This window comes from Hemiscyllium ocellatum, chromosome 10 (assembly GCF_020745735.1).
Source record: "Hemiscyllium ocellatum isolate sHemOce1 chromosome 10, sHemOce1.pat.X.cur, whole genome shotgun sequence".
Classification (NCBI taxonomy): domain Eukaryota; kingdom Metazoa; phylum Chordata; class Chondrichthyes; order Orectolobiformes; family Hemiscylliidae; genus Hemiscyllium; species Hemiscyllium ocellatum.
Window position 1 is genome coordinate 28192753 of NC_083410.1, and position 15756 is coordinate 28208508.

Consider the following 15756-nt stretch of genomic DNA (forward strand, 5'->3'; position numbering starts at 1 on the left):
AAACTTTTTCCACACTATCTTTGCCAATTTAATTTGTGCAATTTTAAAATTAGAATTAAAATATTTGATAGGCCATTTAAAATATACAAGGACTGGAATAGGCAACTGATGTGAAGAGATTTGCACAGGCAATAATTCAAATGATCTGATAGTCTGCTGTAATTCTAAAATTTGTAGTGAAGTGCTTAGGAATATTTGTGGGATGGAAGAAAACACTAATGAAAAGTGCTAATAGTTTTCTTTTGCTTGCATTAGTTGAACAAGTCAATTAACAAAAAAAATTAGTAATAGAAGCTAACAACCAAGTTATTTACTGATATGGAGGCGAGCAACAATACATTTGAAATTGTCTTTATTGGTGAAATAAAAATCAAAGCAAGTGACAGTATTTCCTCCAATTCATATCATTCCTGTGTCAAGTCTCAACAAAATCTTTGAGGAAAGAAAATTGAAATAAAGTAATATTTCCTTTTATAGTGCTCAACTGTGTCAAATGAGCAGAATTCTGCAGTTTCGCTTTTAAATAGTTTTACCAGATTTAAAGTTCGATTAAGGAAACATGCAATATAACTACCAGTAACGTATAAATGAAAATTGATCAACTTAACATGCCACCTGTTGATATACACAGAAATAATTTCAGAACTTATGGCTAGTGCATTGTCATTGAAGAGTTGGCAGTTATTTTAAAATGTGGGCAACCAGCTTTATACTAAAAAGATGTTAAAAGTTAACATTTCATGAATATCTTTAATAGTGTCTTCATTGGGGTTAACAGTAAGGGGCTTTATGTCAGACAAAGAGTTCTATTCTAATACAGCTCTCAATAATATCTACTTCCATTATGAAGAATAAGTTCTTCACTTTATAATGCATTACAAGGTGATTAATTGAAAATTTAGGTACGTTTATATTAATTACAAACCAGTTGGAGTAAGACTGTATTTTCAAAACAAATATCATCACAAGTGTCACATAACTCATATCATAATGATGCCATTTCACCTATTACTAAGGTACAAAAGATACAAAGATAAATGAGCTGATCAAATTAGCTGAGAAAATAAAAATGGAAGAAAAACATTTAATTATAGATGGTTCATCCACCTTACAACTATTATAAAAGACTCTTCCACAAAAATTCTTGGAACAGGAACAACCATCACTTTAATGTTAATTTCCAGTTCATTTTCCAAATCTACATTTAAAACACACAAAGTGTAAAGTGAGTTGCTAATGCTAAATGCAGAGAAATTTGGTAACAAATTTTAAAATGAAGTTACTAGTTCCCATCATTTTCTGCTTCTGAAATTTTACCTGTCTAGACTCAGACTGATTTTAAAAAATCAAAACATATGCAGTTATGAAGATCTGGTTGTCTTGACATGCATTAGAAGATAAACGTTCATACACAAACCTGGACAGTCAAATTTAATATTAAACAATGGCATACAAAATATTTTAACAAAACCTCAAAAGGATACTTCTGATTTATTTTAGTACGGAGAGCACAAACTGTCAGTATACAACACATGGATAAACAGATTGCTGCAAACTCAATTTATTAATTCAATTTCTGAAAAGTTTAAGGCATTTCATAATGAACTACCACAGTTTGCAGTTCTTTCCACCATAGAATGCATTACAAAGTTCTGCAGGTTGGCTAAAAGAATTGGTGGCAGAAATAATTTTATGGGGTATAACTTTTACCATCAGCAGTTAACTAGGTATTGTGTCTAGCAGAAACATCTGGCGACCAATTTGTTATAGTTATTATCTTGGCTTCATGAAAGTATTCTCTTTAAGGTGAGCAGCCGTTTTAAAGTAGATATTTGATGCTAATTTCCACTATGCTAATGTTGTTGAACACTTTACAACTAAAGACACACTACAAATTTAAAAATCAACATAAAAGGTCCATTTTATTCCATTAAGCATGAGTGGAAGCCAAACAGAGCCTGTCACTCTTCACATGTCCTGAGCTCTTGGGTCAAAGAGTGGGGTTAGGACATTGTCTTCATTAGTTTCTTCTATTGGTGTGGTGGGCTGTGGTTTTGGTTTCTTGAAAAGAGTGGGCAAGTTTTTGATATGCACCTCTTTTTTGAATTTCTGCCCAAGTGGCTTCTGAAAAGTACAAGTGGAAAAAAAAATTCTTTAATCAAATGATCAAGAGTTAAATAAATTGAAGACTTTTGTGTGCAGAATTGTAAAAGGAAAATTGTAAACAACTGATTATTGATTTCACCTCAAAGTACTACACAAAGTCAAGAATACGGAATTTAACTACAATTAGAAGGGATAAATTAAAATCAGCATATCCCTCAAAAGAATGAAAGGGCTGCGCAGGGTTGGGGTACCACGAGATTGGAAGCTGTGGAGGGCAGTTCTCCAACAGATATGTGGTCACTGACAGTTTTGGAAATAATACCGTTCTGAAGAGTCATATCTCACTCAGTGTCAACTGTTTCTCTCAAATGCTGCCAGTCTAGCAGTACTTCAATACAACATATGCATAACAATTTAGTATTCCTTTGGAGAATGTACAAATAGTCCTTCTATATAATTCAAACATCACTGCTTAGAGTCATACAGCACAGAAACAGACCTTTTGGTCCAATGAGTCTATGTCGAACATAATCCCAAACTAAACTAGTCCCACCTGCCTGATCCTGGCTGGTATCCCTCTAAACCTTTCCTATTCATGTACTTTTCCAAATGTCTTTTCAACATTGTAATTATATCAACATTCACCACCTCCTCTGGAAGTTCATTCCACATGCAAACTGTGTAAATAATTTGCCCCTCATATCTTTTGAAAATTTCTCCTTCTACCTTAAAAATCTGCCCCCTAGTCTTGAAATCTCCCATCCCAGGGAAAAAACAACTATCATTAACTCCATCTATACTCATTATTTTATAAACTTCTATCAGTTTGCCTCTCAACCTCCTACACTCCAGTGAAAAGTCCCAGCCTTTCTTTATAACTCAAACGTTCCATATCCTACAACATTCCGATAAATCTCTTTTTAACCCTTTCCATCTTTCCTTCCTATAATTGGGTGACCACATCTGAACACCGTACTCCAGAAGAAGCCTCACCAATGTCCTATACAACCTCAAATATCAAAAGGACTGAGCAATGAAGGCAAGCATACCAAATGCTTTTTTTTTTACTACCCTGCCTATGTGTGATGGAAACTTTAAAGAATTATGTACTTGCACCCCTGGTTGGCACTACCCCAGGGCCAACCATTAATTATATAAGCCCTACCTTTGTTTGTTGGACCAAAATGTAACACCTCACATTTATCCAGATTAAATTCCCATCTGCCATTTTTCAACCCATTGGCTCATTTGATCAAGATCGGTTTATAATCTTCTAAAACCTTCTTCACTGCTTACCATGTCACCAATTTTTGTGTCACCCGCAAACTTACTAACCATGGCTTCTATATTTTCATCAAAATAATTTAAATAAATGACAAACCAAAGAGGACCTAGAACCGATCCCTGTGGAACACTGCTGGTGACAGGCTTCCAGTCCTTCATCATCACCCTCTTTCTCCTGTCATTAAGACAATTATATATCCCATTGAGAAGCTCACCCTGAATCCCATGTGACCTAACTTTCCTAATTAATCAACCATGCAATCCTTGTTGAAGGCTTTTCTAAAGTAAACAACATATACTACTCTGGCCTCAATCTTTTTTGTAACTTCCTCAAAGCTTCCACAATATATGTAACATTTGAAGAAGTTAAGTTTTTGAAAACACCATAATTTACCCCAATGCAACCAGACAAGAGTTTCTTGAAGAGGTCCTTTCTTCTTTTGTCACCCATTTTATGAGATGATGGGTTCAGAAGTTTTGTATCAAACTGGTCTAAAGCATCTCCAGAGATTTGAGGAACTTGCTGCATAACTGTTTTTAAATCAGGATATCGTGGTCTCTGCAAATTCAATTCAAAAAGAAAATACTTAACACCTATAGTACTTTTAAATAAAGGAAATCAACATCATTAGGATACCACAAAACATCACCAAGCTTAGTGTCTCCCCTCTGGTATTTTACTTCCTTAATATAATTATGTCCCACACATACATATATAAATATTTTAAGCAACCTGCTCAGGGTGTTCTTTCACACATCAGGGAGCAGGTGAGACTTGAACCCAAGTTAAAAGGTCATGCCATAAACCTCTGACAAGGCTTCAGCACATAACCCAGCAGACAGTTTAATGCCTTACTGAGGGACTGCTGAACTCTCAGATGTGCCAGCTTTCACGTGAAACGCTGAATAAACAAATATACCTTAGCATATGTGTGATTATTAAAGTCCCCTTCCATTGTTCAAAGAAGAGCAAGGGAACTTTGATGTCCTGACCTAAAGTAAACCCTCAGTCAACACCAGAAAAAGACCATTCTTTCACTTTTCATGACTAACATGTTTCTATTAGACTAATTAATTTGGCTATAAAGTATTTGGAATATCATGAGGATATGAAAGGAGCTACACAAATATATTTGGGTCTAAATATAATGTGTTACTTGCACTGTGCACTTAACATGCAAAAGAACAATTTAATTTAGTTGTATTAATTAGAAATAAAGACACTGAGTCAAAGGAAGAAGAAAAAAAACAGGTGGCCAAAAGCTTAATTGAAAAGGTGATGTTAAGGAGGATCTGAAAAGGTAGAAAGAGAGGGGGATAAACAAGGTTGAGCAGACAAGCCAACAGTCAAAACAATTTTGTTTGCATGTGGGAGGTGGGGGGGGGGGGGGGAGCGGGGAAGAGAAAAGAGAAAAAGAGAGGACAGCATTACACGAAGAGTTGGAGAACAATTACAAGGGAGTTTTAAAATTGGAGTTGCTGATAGACCAATAGCCAAATGCAGGTTAGCAAAACAACCTAAATGCAAGAAAATGCACTGACGTTTACAAAGAATGAAGGAAATGAGTTGGCTCGAAACCCACATGTGGAAAAGGATGAAGTTTCAGCAGGAGACAAGGGAGAATGTACAAACTCCACACAGACAGTCACCCGAGGCAGGAATCATTCCCCAGTCCTTGGTGCTGTGAGGCAATCACTGAGCCACCGTACCGCCCACTCAGCCTCCAATGTTGATATGAAAGCAATTCAGGTCTGACTAACGTCCCCTTATAGCTAATACATTCCTATCTAGGTAACATTCTCTTTTACACCCTCTTGAGAGTCTCCACATCTGTCTTATTGTACGTGTCCAGAACTGCACAGGATACCACCAAAACTGGCCTAACTAAAGTTTCTTACAGCAGCAACATTACTTGCCAACTTTTATTTCAATGCCTAACCAATGAAAGCAGCATTGCATATGCCTCCTTTACCACCTTATCCACTTGCGTTGCCACAAGTACACAAGTCCAACATTAGCGTACTGGAAAGATGGCAGGATTACTTAGTGGTTAGTATTGCTGCCTCATAGCACCAGTGACCAAATACGGAGCAAGACTTGCAACTTAGGCTTTTGTATGACTATTAGTGCACACACAGCCTTTACCTCATACACATTTCCAGTGTGCTACACCGGGCAATTGGTTTAAATGACAATAGCATGCAGGCAATCAAATCTCACTATTCGTGGAGTCATCGCAAAGGTTTGCAGGATCCCCAATTTACCAATCTCTCTGATCCAGGTGAACAGAAAATATGGACCACGTTTCTGTACTTCACAAGAACTATTTATTACAAATAGATTCTAACCATAGGAAAACAACAGTAAATTGTTGCCATATAAGTTTACTATTTAAAACCTTAACCCCATTCCAATACACTCCAATACCACGTATACCTAAGGATTGGTATTGTGGGTGAGAGGGGAAAAAATATACTGGGGAAACAGTTCAATGGCACCAATATCAAAGATTTGATGGAGCATTCCTTTTTCTTCCCCAAGTCCTTCAACTCTTGTCTTTTCCTCGGGTTGTTTCACTTCACGGAAGGCTCAGAGCAACTGTTTTATAAATTATAAAGTTTCTGACTTTTGTTTAAAAGAAACAACTTACAACTGGTGTGAGTAAACTAGCTTTCTTTAGCTTTAAGCATTTTCCCTTCCAGAGGTTTGAAGGCTTCTCACTATCATTCACAACCAAATACTGTTGAGCAACCCAGGAACTAATGAGACAATTTTTGTCATGCTGGTGACTTTTGGCACCCACAACTACACATTCTACAAATCAATCAGCAACCTATTCCCAGCCAAATCTCTCATTGTATGCACATCTTGGCGCTAGGCCATCTCTTCTTAGATCTTCCCCACAGCTTGCAAAGCAACTCCAACTCCAAAGAGTTTCAGTAACTTGCTTTTTAAAAGTACTGATTGCTTTCCTCGTTGTTTGTTGTAAAATTGTCCTTTTCCCAATTCAGTTCATAATCGAAAGTAAAACAAAATAAAATGTAGATTTTTTTTCACTTAGGTAAGTCCTATGTTTGATCAAAGACAACAGAAGGAAAGGCTAACGAGCAATATTAATTGTTTAGCCCTATGTTTACAGAAAAGACCGAGCTAACGGAAGGAGCACTTTCTCCCTAAAAAAATCTCAAATATAAAAATTTACAAGATAATTAAAGTATTAAAGCTCTGAAAATTTGGAAAGATTTAAGGTGCACAGAGCAACCTCACCGTACACCAAGACAGCATTTATTGCTCATCCTTAATTGCTTGAGATGACGGTTACCTGTTTTCTTCAGTTGTTGCAACTTTTGTGGTGCAGGTAAACTTGCAGTATATTCTGGTAGACTGTATAGCATTTTGACCCATGATATTTGCAAGTCAGAATAGTGAGAGGTGTGGAGTGTAATTTGCAGGAAGGGCCTGTTTCCACACTGTAATGTAATCTAATCTAATCTATTCCCTGCATCTGCTGTACTTGTTATTCTAGGTGACAGAGGTCAGTGGAAGGAATCATTGTTTAAGCTGGTACACAAAGTGCTAATCAAGTAGGTGCTTTGTTCTGGACAGCTTTGAGTTCTGCTTCAAAACTTGTTCAAGCAATTGTATTCCATCACATTACAGACGTGAGTTAAATCTCTTCCTTAACCTCTACAACATACTTATCCCTTTTGTACACTCCTTGAAATCATCTTTGATCAAACCACTCACCATCTAGCTTAATATCTAGTGCTTGGAGTTACATTTTGTTTTACAATGCTCCAGTGAAGCAGTTTGAGACACTTTATTACATAAAAGATGCTAAATTAATATAAGACTGTGTTGTTTAAAACATGGACCATACCCCCACACTCCTATATTTATAGCATTGAAGGTAATGTATTGGTACAGATTTATGAACTAGTCCTGACTGTCTTGTATGTTAACCAATAGGTCTTTTTTAGGTTGGAAAGATGTAACTGGTAGAGTGCCACATGGATCAGTCCTCAATTTTCTACAAGTCAGTATTAATGATGTGTGTATGCATTGTCCGGGGTGGCAAGACAGTATGTCCTCCAATTTACTGACAATAAAAAAAAGGTGGGAGGCCATATTGGAGCCAACATAAGGAATCGGCAAGGGGATTTAGATTGGTTGAGTGAATAGACAAAAGCATGGCAGTTGGAGTTTACTATAGGAAGGTGGGAATGCATGCATTTTGGTAGGAAAAATCAAAAGGCATAGGGGACTTCATTTAAATGGAAGAAAAACTCCAACATCGTGCAGCATAGGGGATTTTGAATGCATTTGTACATGGATCACAAAAGGTTAGCATGCAGGTGTTGCAAGCAATTAAAGGCAGCAATTTGAATCATGCCAAAATAATACAAGGAGGCGTTTAGAGTTTAAAAAAAAGTGAAGTGTGGTTACATCTGTACAGGGTTTAGTAAGGCTGTACCTGGAATACAGTATACAATTTTGGTCCCAGTTTTTAAAAAAGGATGTACTGGGAATGGATGCTATTTAAAAGAAATTCACTTAGCCTGATTCCTAAGAAGATGACCATATAAAGAACAGCTAAACAGGTTAGAGCTTTATTACTTAAAATTCAGAAGAATAAGGTACAATCTTTTGAAAGATAAAGATTCTGAAGATGGCTTGATAGTTTAGATGTTGAGATTATGTTTCCACCAGGGGAGGAATCTCAAGCTACAGTTTTCTCAAACTACATAGTTACAGAATAAAGGACTTATTTAAAATTGACATACAGAAGTTTCTTCTCCAGTGGGTAGTAGATGTCTGAAATAGCCTACTCCAGAGAAGTGTGGAAGCCAAACGACCAAACATATTTAAAGATGAGGCAGATAGATTATTGAAATATCAGATACTGGAAGGCTATGCTGAGCTGGTACAAAACGGAAGGGAGGCTTGGGTCACTTCAGCCATGTGTTGAATGGTAAGGCAAGCCTGAAGGGCCAAATGATCAGCTCCTACTTCAATTTCTCATGCTTTTATGTACATTATATAAATAATGGAATATCTACAGTGCAGAAAGAGGCCATACGGCACATTAGGTCTGTGCTCATGCTCCAAAGAGCGCCACACCCCCTCAAGTACCCCCACATTCACCATGGCTAACCCACCTAGCTTAGACACCCTGGACAGTACGGGGCAATTTAGTATGGCCAGTCCACCCTAACCTGCACATCTTTAGGCTAAGGGAGGAAACCGGGGCCCTGGAGGAAACCCACCTAAACACGTCCACAAAGGCAGACAAAGAGGTTGTAATTGACCCTGGGTCCCTGATGCTATGAGGCAGCAATGCTAACCACTAAGTCATCCTGCCATTCTTCTTTCCCATAATAAATAGAAAATACAAACAGAGAGCCTTTGAATCAATCGTTTTTATAACACACTTCTCCATTCAGAGACGCTATTTACCAATGCCTCGTAGATCATGAAAGCAAGATTGACCAGTGCTGCGAGGCATCCTTCATGTTGTCCATGCATTTGCAGCCCTCTAAGCACGCTCATGAAGAACCAACTGGCTGCATCAGAATGCAGGGTTGCAGACAATACCTGAATACAAGGATTAATCAATTTATTTTGTTTTCATAAACATTTGAGTCAAAGAAAGAATAGTGCCTGGCTAAATAAGATCATCAGGATAAAACATGAGCAAGTTGCAACTTAATCAAAAGAACTGGTGTGTAAATGTAATGATCAACCCAAAATTTCATTTAATATCCAAGAGATTCAATGTTCAACTTCCCAAAAACAAAATTGGAGGAAAAGAATTGTTCAACAGCAACAAAAGAATAGTTTTAGCTACGTCGGACTATTCCTTTAAACATTTAAGTCCTTTACAAACCAAACAAACATTTCATTGAATGAAACAGCTCTGTGATTTAGGTATAAGTGGGAAAGATCCAACTTTTAAATAGAAGGTTTCCAAACACTGGACATGGAAGATTTTTAAAATGAGTGGAAGTCCTTTGTTAAATGTATTGGGAGGGTTAGTAGAGTATGTTGCACACAGACAGATAAATCTTTGGTTTGCTAATGATGGCAAGCATAAAATTAAATAAAATGACAGTGATATCATTAGACAATGCATATAGCTCTTGTAGAAAATCCCCTGCAATACATAGGAATAATTTCTGCAACATTGCAAAGCTGTCTGTATTGCTAGTCCCACAAAACAAGATATTAAAATAATTTTCCAAACACAATATAAGTAGGATTTCAAAGATAAATAAGCTGTGCATGAAAAGTCATGCCAAACAAACAGTAATACATTAAGACCAATATTAAATGGATCTAAACTAATAGCAATCCAAAAAAAAATCTTACTTAAACCAACTTGAAACTGTAAATACTTTCTTAGTTTTTTTTTAATCAACAAAATCTATCGAACTCAGCTCAGTGACCTAAACTGAAAAGTCTCAAGTACAAACTCTGGTATATACTAAATTGTTGTCCAATCAAATAATAGTATCACAAGTAGCCAAAAGAAGGCGTGAAAACAGGGAAACTGACTGAATCCCACTAATAATCATTCTCCAATTATCCCCAAACCTCCGCTTGCTGTAAAGCCCTCAATAGTAAAATCATCCAACTCAAATATTCTTTTGGAAACACAATGAACTTGCTCAATTCAAAATGTTCTGATTACAGAGTAAGTGGGGAACAGAATAGTTTTCAATGGGCTGCGCAGATTCTGTGCATCTTTAAACCACTGAAATTCAGATTCTCTCAAAAACATTCACATTTATTCTTGGTCCACTTCTATACTTGCCTGTTTGATCAATGGCCAGCAAAGTTGGAGTGTTGCTCGCTGACATGTAATGGTGTCACTCCAAGTGATTGCACTGTAGGCAGTTGCTAACAGTGCCTTACAGATATCCTAGAAGGAACAAAGGAGATCTGTCAAAACTATTAGCATTCCACTTCAGAGTTGGTTTCTGATCCACATTCGAACCAAACAAGAAGTGAAAATATCAATATGTACTGAAAGAGATGTTTGGATCAAGGCTTGTGCCTAATAATCCTCTCCTTTATGAAGCTATCAACTAAAATTGTTTTATCCAGTAAATCAAACTGTTTACCTCAGACTTGAGCAGACATTTTCCAAGGTCAGTGAGTTCTTCAGATCCAACATGTGGCCCATCACTTGTGTTCATCATTTCGTCATCTACTTAAGAAGACCCATATATACAAAATCAACTTTCACATGAAATGCTATTGCAAACACACAAACTGCATCACTCAAGGTTCAAATGGAATCAATGACTATAAGCCCATGGGAAGGTCGCTTAAAGCTTGATACAAACTGTCAACCATTGAAGTTTTCACAACATATAGAGGGATGTTGACATCGTATTAACAGCTCTTGACTAATAATCCAAAAACCCAGGGAAACGGGGTTAATACAACTACCACAGCAGCTAGTGAATTTTTTTATTCAATTAATAAAACAAAAAATCTCAAATTGAAAGTTAGTCTCAGTAACAGTCACCATGAAAATGTCAGATCATCATAAAAATCCATCTGGTTCACTAATATCCTTTACTGAAACAAATCTGCCATTGGTTTGACCTACATATAACAACAATATGGTTCACTCTTCTCTTTTAAATGCCTTACCAAGCTATTCAATCCAAGGGCAATTGGGCCTGGCTAACAAAACCTGGCCTTGCCTGTAATGTCTATTTTTCATGATAGAGTAAAATACATTGCTAACACATTTACAGTTAGAAGGACAGTGATAGAAGCAGCCAGGCAACTTTTTCTTCTGAATATATAAAAATTATTCAAGAGCATGCATTCAACTCAGTAGTTAGCTAAGGTCAGGGGTAGATCCATATTGCATGGATTAGCAAAGCTCAAATCTTTGGCTTCCTCTAGTTGTTGAAATGGGTTAAGAACAGTCAGGAAGGTTTTTATGGCCTCTCCTCCCAATCAAGACGTGGAACATGAAGAAACCATTAGATTTAGAAGCACAATTAAGTCATTTGGCCCATTGAGTCTACTCCACTAGTCAATGAGATTATGACTGATCTGATAATCCTCAACTCCTCCTTGCCTTATCCCCATAACCTTTCATTCCCTTGTTTATTAAAAATTAATCTTTCAGCTTCAACAACCCTCTGCAATAATGAATTCCACAGATTCACTACCCACACAGAGAAGAAATCTCTATTATCTCTCTCCTAAAAGGGTGATCCCTTACTCTGAGATTATGCCTCTGATCCTCAGCTCTCCCACAAGGTAGAAACAACTTCTGTGCAACAACCCTTTCAAGATACCTACAAATCTTGTCTGTTTCTGAAAAGGTCTCCTCTGACTCTTCGATGCTTCAGTGAATACAACCTCAAAGAATACGTACCTTTCCTTAAAAAAAATTCTTTGGACTTCATTTTTGGACCATTATATCTTAAATAAAAGGACCAAAACTACTCACAATATTCCAGCTATGATCCAGTCCCTTCTATACCTTTAGCAAGACTTCCTAGTTTTCATACTCCACTTATTTGAAATGGATTCAAAGTTAGAATACAAATAAAGTCTTTCGGAAGAAAGGGCAACAGTCACTACCAAATTATTAACACTTAAAGCAAGAGGTTGCTTCTGTAAGTTGTACAGTGAAAATCATTAACCAGATGCACTGATCATCAACTTCATATTTACAGATTGGAGTCGTAAAAGAAAACAATAAACTCCTTCCTTTGCTGCACAGCTAGTTTTTCAACAATTCATACCTCATCGTAGTGTACTAAATCTCCATCCTAGTGATTCAAAGATGATAATGTTTGAGAACCACTGGTTTAAAATAAAGTCAGCTGCATTGCATACAGTCTTGTTTAGATGCTTCAGTAACAGAAAACGGTGACTGCATACAGTGAGATATTCACTTTTGTATGAACATGCCCACTATACATGTTAATTTTATCTACCAATTTCAAGGTTGGCTAATTTGCAAACCAACTTTACTAGCTTACTAAGATACATGCAGCAGAGTGAAACCGTATTTAGTTTCTTAGCTTTCAACTGAACTTGGTTCATTAACATATCAATTTATTGGAGTGTCTAGTAGCAATGAGTTCAAATGTAATGCTAACCATACAAAAAGACAATCAAGCTGCTCCCCTTACTGTGTTTATACTTTTAAAGATCTTGTTCTAGCTTTGTAGTATGTAGTAGCAGAGAATCACATCAGATGATATGACTTATGCTCAACTTATTCTATATTTAATCACGAGAACATTTGTGAAATATTTTGTATCTGTAGAAATGCAAAATGTTCAAAACCTTAATATGTAAAGTCTTCTTGTTTTCTCTGCTCTTTTCATGAGATTTGTGTTGAACTACATAGGGACAAAGACATGATGTACTTGCTCCACACATATGTGGCATATCAATTCTTGGATTCAAAAATATTTTATTCCATTAGGCCACTGGTTTTAGTCAGAACATTTTCTTTTAACTTGAAACATTTAAGGTCAACCATTACATGACTAAAGTCTGAAACATTGCCCATTTACTTACCATCCATATCACCTGATATGGACTCAGGGCCCTTCTTAACACAACAGCAAACAGCTGCAAAACAAAAACAGACTTAATATTCAAAACCAACCTGCTCAATGCATTAATATTAGAAAACTGCCATGGGTGCTAATTGATTGGAAGCATTGTGAGGGCCACAATGCTCAGTTGAATAACTGTATAAAACAGTAAAGATGGAGCAGCTGTTCAGCTTCCTGTGTACAAATTTTTATACCTAAATGAAAGTCGGACAGACAGACCGATAATGAAAAACAACACGATTGTTTCAATACATAAGAAACAAACGACAGGCAAAAGTAGACACTGGGCCACTTCAAACTGATGCTGGAAGCCTAGTGATGGGAGATAAGGAAATAGCAGGAGAACTTAACAAGTACTTTGCGTCAGTTTTCACAGTGGAAGACATGAGTAATATCCCAATAATTAAAGGGAGTCAGGGGGCTGAGTTGAGCATGGTTGCCATTACAAAAGAGATAGTGCTAGAAAAGCTAAAATGTCTTAAAATTGATAAATCTCCTGGCCCCGATGGGATACATCCTAGAGTTCTGAGAGAGGTGGCTGAGGAAATAGCGGAGGCATTGGTTGTGATCTTTCAAGAGTCACTGGAGTCAGGGAAAGTCCCGGATGATTGGAAGATCGCTGTTGTAACCCCCTTGTTCAAGAAAGGATCACGACAAAAGATGGAAAATTATAGGCCAATTAGCCTAACCTCGGTTGTTGGTAAAATTCTAGAATCCATCATTAAGGATGAGGTTTCTAAATTCTTAGAAGAGCAGAGTCTGATTAGAACAAGTCAACATGGATTTAGTAAGGGGAGGTCATGCCTGACAAACCTGTTGGAATTCTTTGAAGAGGTGACAAGTAGGTTAGACCAGGGAAACCCAGTGGATGTGGTCTATCTAGACTTCCAAAAGGCCTTTGATAAGGTGCCACACAGGAGGCTGCTGAGCAAGGTGAGGGCCCATGGTGTTCGAGGTGAGCTACTGGGATGGATTGAGGATTGGCTGTCTAACATAAGGCAGAGAGTTGGAATAAAAGGTTTTCTTCGGAATGGCAGCTGGTGACCAGCGGTGTCCCGCAGGGTTCAGTGTTGGGGCCACAGCTGTTCACATTATATATTAATGATCTGGATGAAGGGACTGGGGGCATTCTAGCGAAGTTTGCAGATGATACGAAGTTAGGTGGACAGGCAGGTAGTACTGAGGAAGTGGGGAGGCTACAGAAGGATCTAGACAGTTTGGGAGAGTGGTCCAGGAAATGGCTGATGGAATTCAACGTGAGCAAATGCGAGGTCTTGCACTTTGGCAAAAAGAATAAAAGCATAGACTACTTTCTAAACGGTGAGAAATTTCGTAAAGCCAAAGCACAAAGGGACCTGGGAATGCTAGTCGAGGATTCTCTAAAGGTAAACATGCAGGTTGAGTCCGTGATTAAGAAAGCAAATGCAATGTTGTCACTTATTTCAAGAGGGTTGGAATATAAAAGCACCATTGTGCTACTGAGACTTTATAAAGCTCTGGTTAGACCCCATTTGGAGTACTGTGTCCAGTTTTGGTCCCCACACCTCAGGAAGGACATACTGGCACTGGAACTTGTCAGCGGAGATTCACACGGATAATCCCTGGAATGGTTGGTCTAACATACAAGGAACATACAGGCTGAGGATCCTGGGATTGTATTCATTGGAATTTAGAAGAGTAAGGGGAGACCTAATAGAAACTTACAAGATAATACATGGCTTGGAAAGGGTGGACGCTAGGAAAGTTTTTCTGTGAGGCGAGGAGACTAGGACCCGTGGACACAGCCTTAAAATTACAGGGAGTCAATTCAGAACAGAAATGCGGAGACATTTCTTCAGCCAGAGGGTGGTGGGCCTGTGGAATTCATTGCCGCAGAGTGCAGTGGAGGCCAGGACGCTAAATGTCTTCAAGGCAGAGATTGATAGATTCTTGATGTCTCGAGGAATTAAGGGCTACGGGGAGAATGCGGGTAAGTGGAGTTGAAATTATTAAAGTCTGGTTGAAGATTTGTAGCTCGGGTGTCCGTTGTTGTGGTTCTGTTCGCCGAGCTGGAAGTTTTTGCTGCAAACGTTTCGTTCCCTGGCTAGGGAACATCATCAGTGCTATTGGAGCCTCCTGTGAAGCGCTGCTTTGATGTTTCTTCCGGTGTTATAGTGGTTTGTTCTTGCCGATTCCGGGTGTCAGTTTCAGCTGTAGTAGTTTGTATGTGGGGTCCAGGTCGATGTGTCTGTTGATGGATGTTCTTGCCGTTTCCGGGTGTCAGTTTCAGCTGTAGTGGTTTGTATATGGGGTCCAGGTCTATGTGTCTGTTAATGGAGTTTGTGGATGAATGCCATGCCTCTAGGAATTCCCTGGCTGTTTTCTGTCTGGCTTGTCCTATGATGGTAGTGTTTTCCCAGTCAAATTCATGTTCCTGGTTGTCTGAGTGTATGGCTACTAGGGATAGCTGGTCGTGTCGTTTTGTGGCTAGCTGATGTTCATGGATGCGGATTGTTAGCTGTCTTCCTGTTTGTCCTATATAGTGTTTTGTGCAGTCCTTGCATGGTATTTTGTAAACTACGTTAGTTTGGCTCGTGCTGGCTATTGGGTCCTTTGTTCTAGTGAGTTGTCTGAGTGTGGAAGTTGGCTTCTGTGCTGTTATGTGTCCTAAGGATCGCAGTAGTCTGGCTGTCAGTTCTGAGACGCTCCTGACGTATGGTAGTGTGGCTAGTCCTTTTGGTTGTGGCATGTCCTCGTTCCGTGGTCTATCTCTTAGGCATC

The 15756-nt window shown here is 38.1% G+C and overlaps 1 protein-coding gene across 3 annotated transcripts in view; it reads right to left on the minus strand.

The window, feature by feature from the left end:
- Positions 1 to 379: 379 nt before the first annotated feature.
- LOC132819696 (exportin-5) overlaps positions 380 to 15756 on the minus strand; it is a 104400-nt gene continuing 89023 nt past the window's right edge. For 2 of the 3 annotated variants that reach the window (XM_060831358.1, XM_060831356.1), the window contains exons 27-32: positions 12956 to 13009; positions 10516 to 10604; positions 10206 to 10313; positions 8849 to 8986; positions 3785 to 3949; positions 380 to 2124 (exon numbers count right to left, since the gene is read on the minus strand). In XM_060831358.1, the coding sequence (XP_060687341.1) occupies positions 1969 to 2124; positions 3785 to 3949; positions 8849 to 8986; positions 10206 to 10313; positions 10516 to 10604; positions 12956 to 13009 (710 nt within the window). In that variant the 3' untranslated portion in view covers positions 380 to 1968. The remainder of the gene's footprint in view (positions 2125 to 3784; positions 3950 to 8848; positions 8987 to 10205; positions 10314 to 10515; positions 10605 to 12955; positions 13010 to 15756) is intronic. The other variant, XM_060831357.1, reaches the window with a different exon arrangement.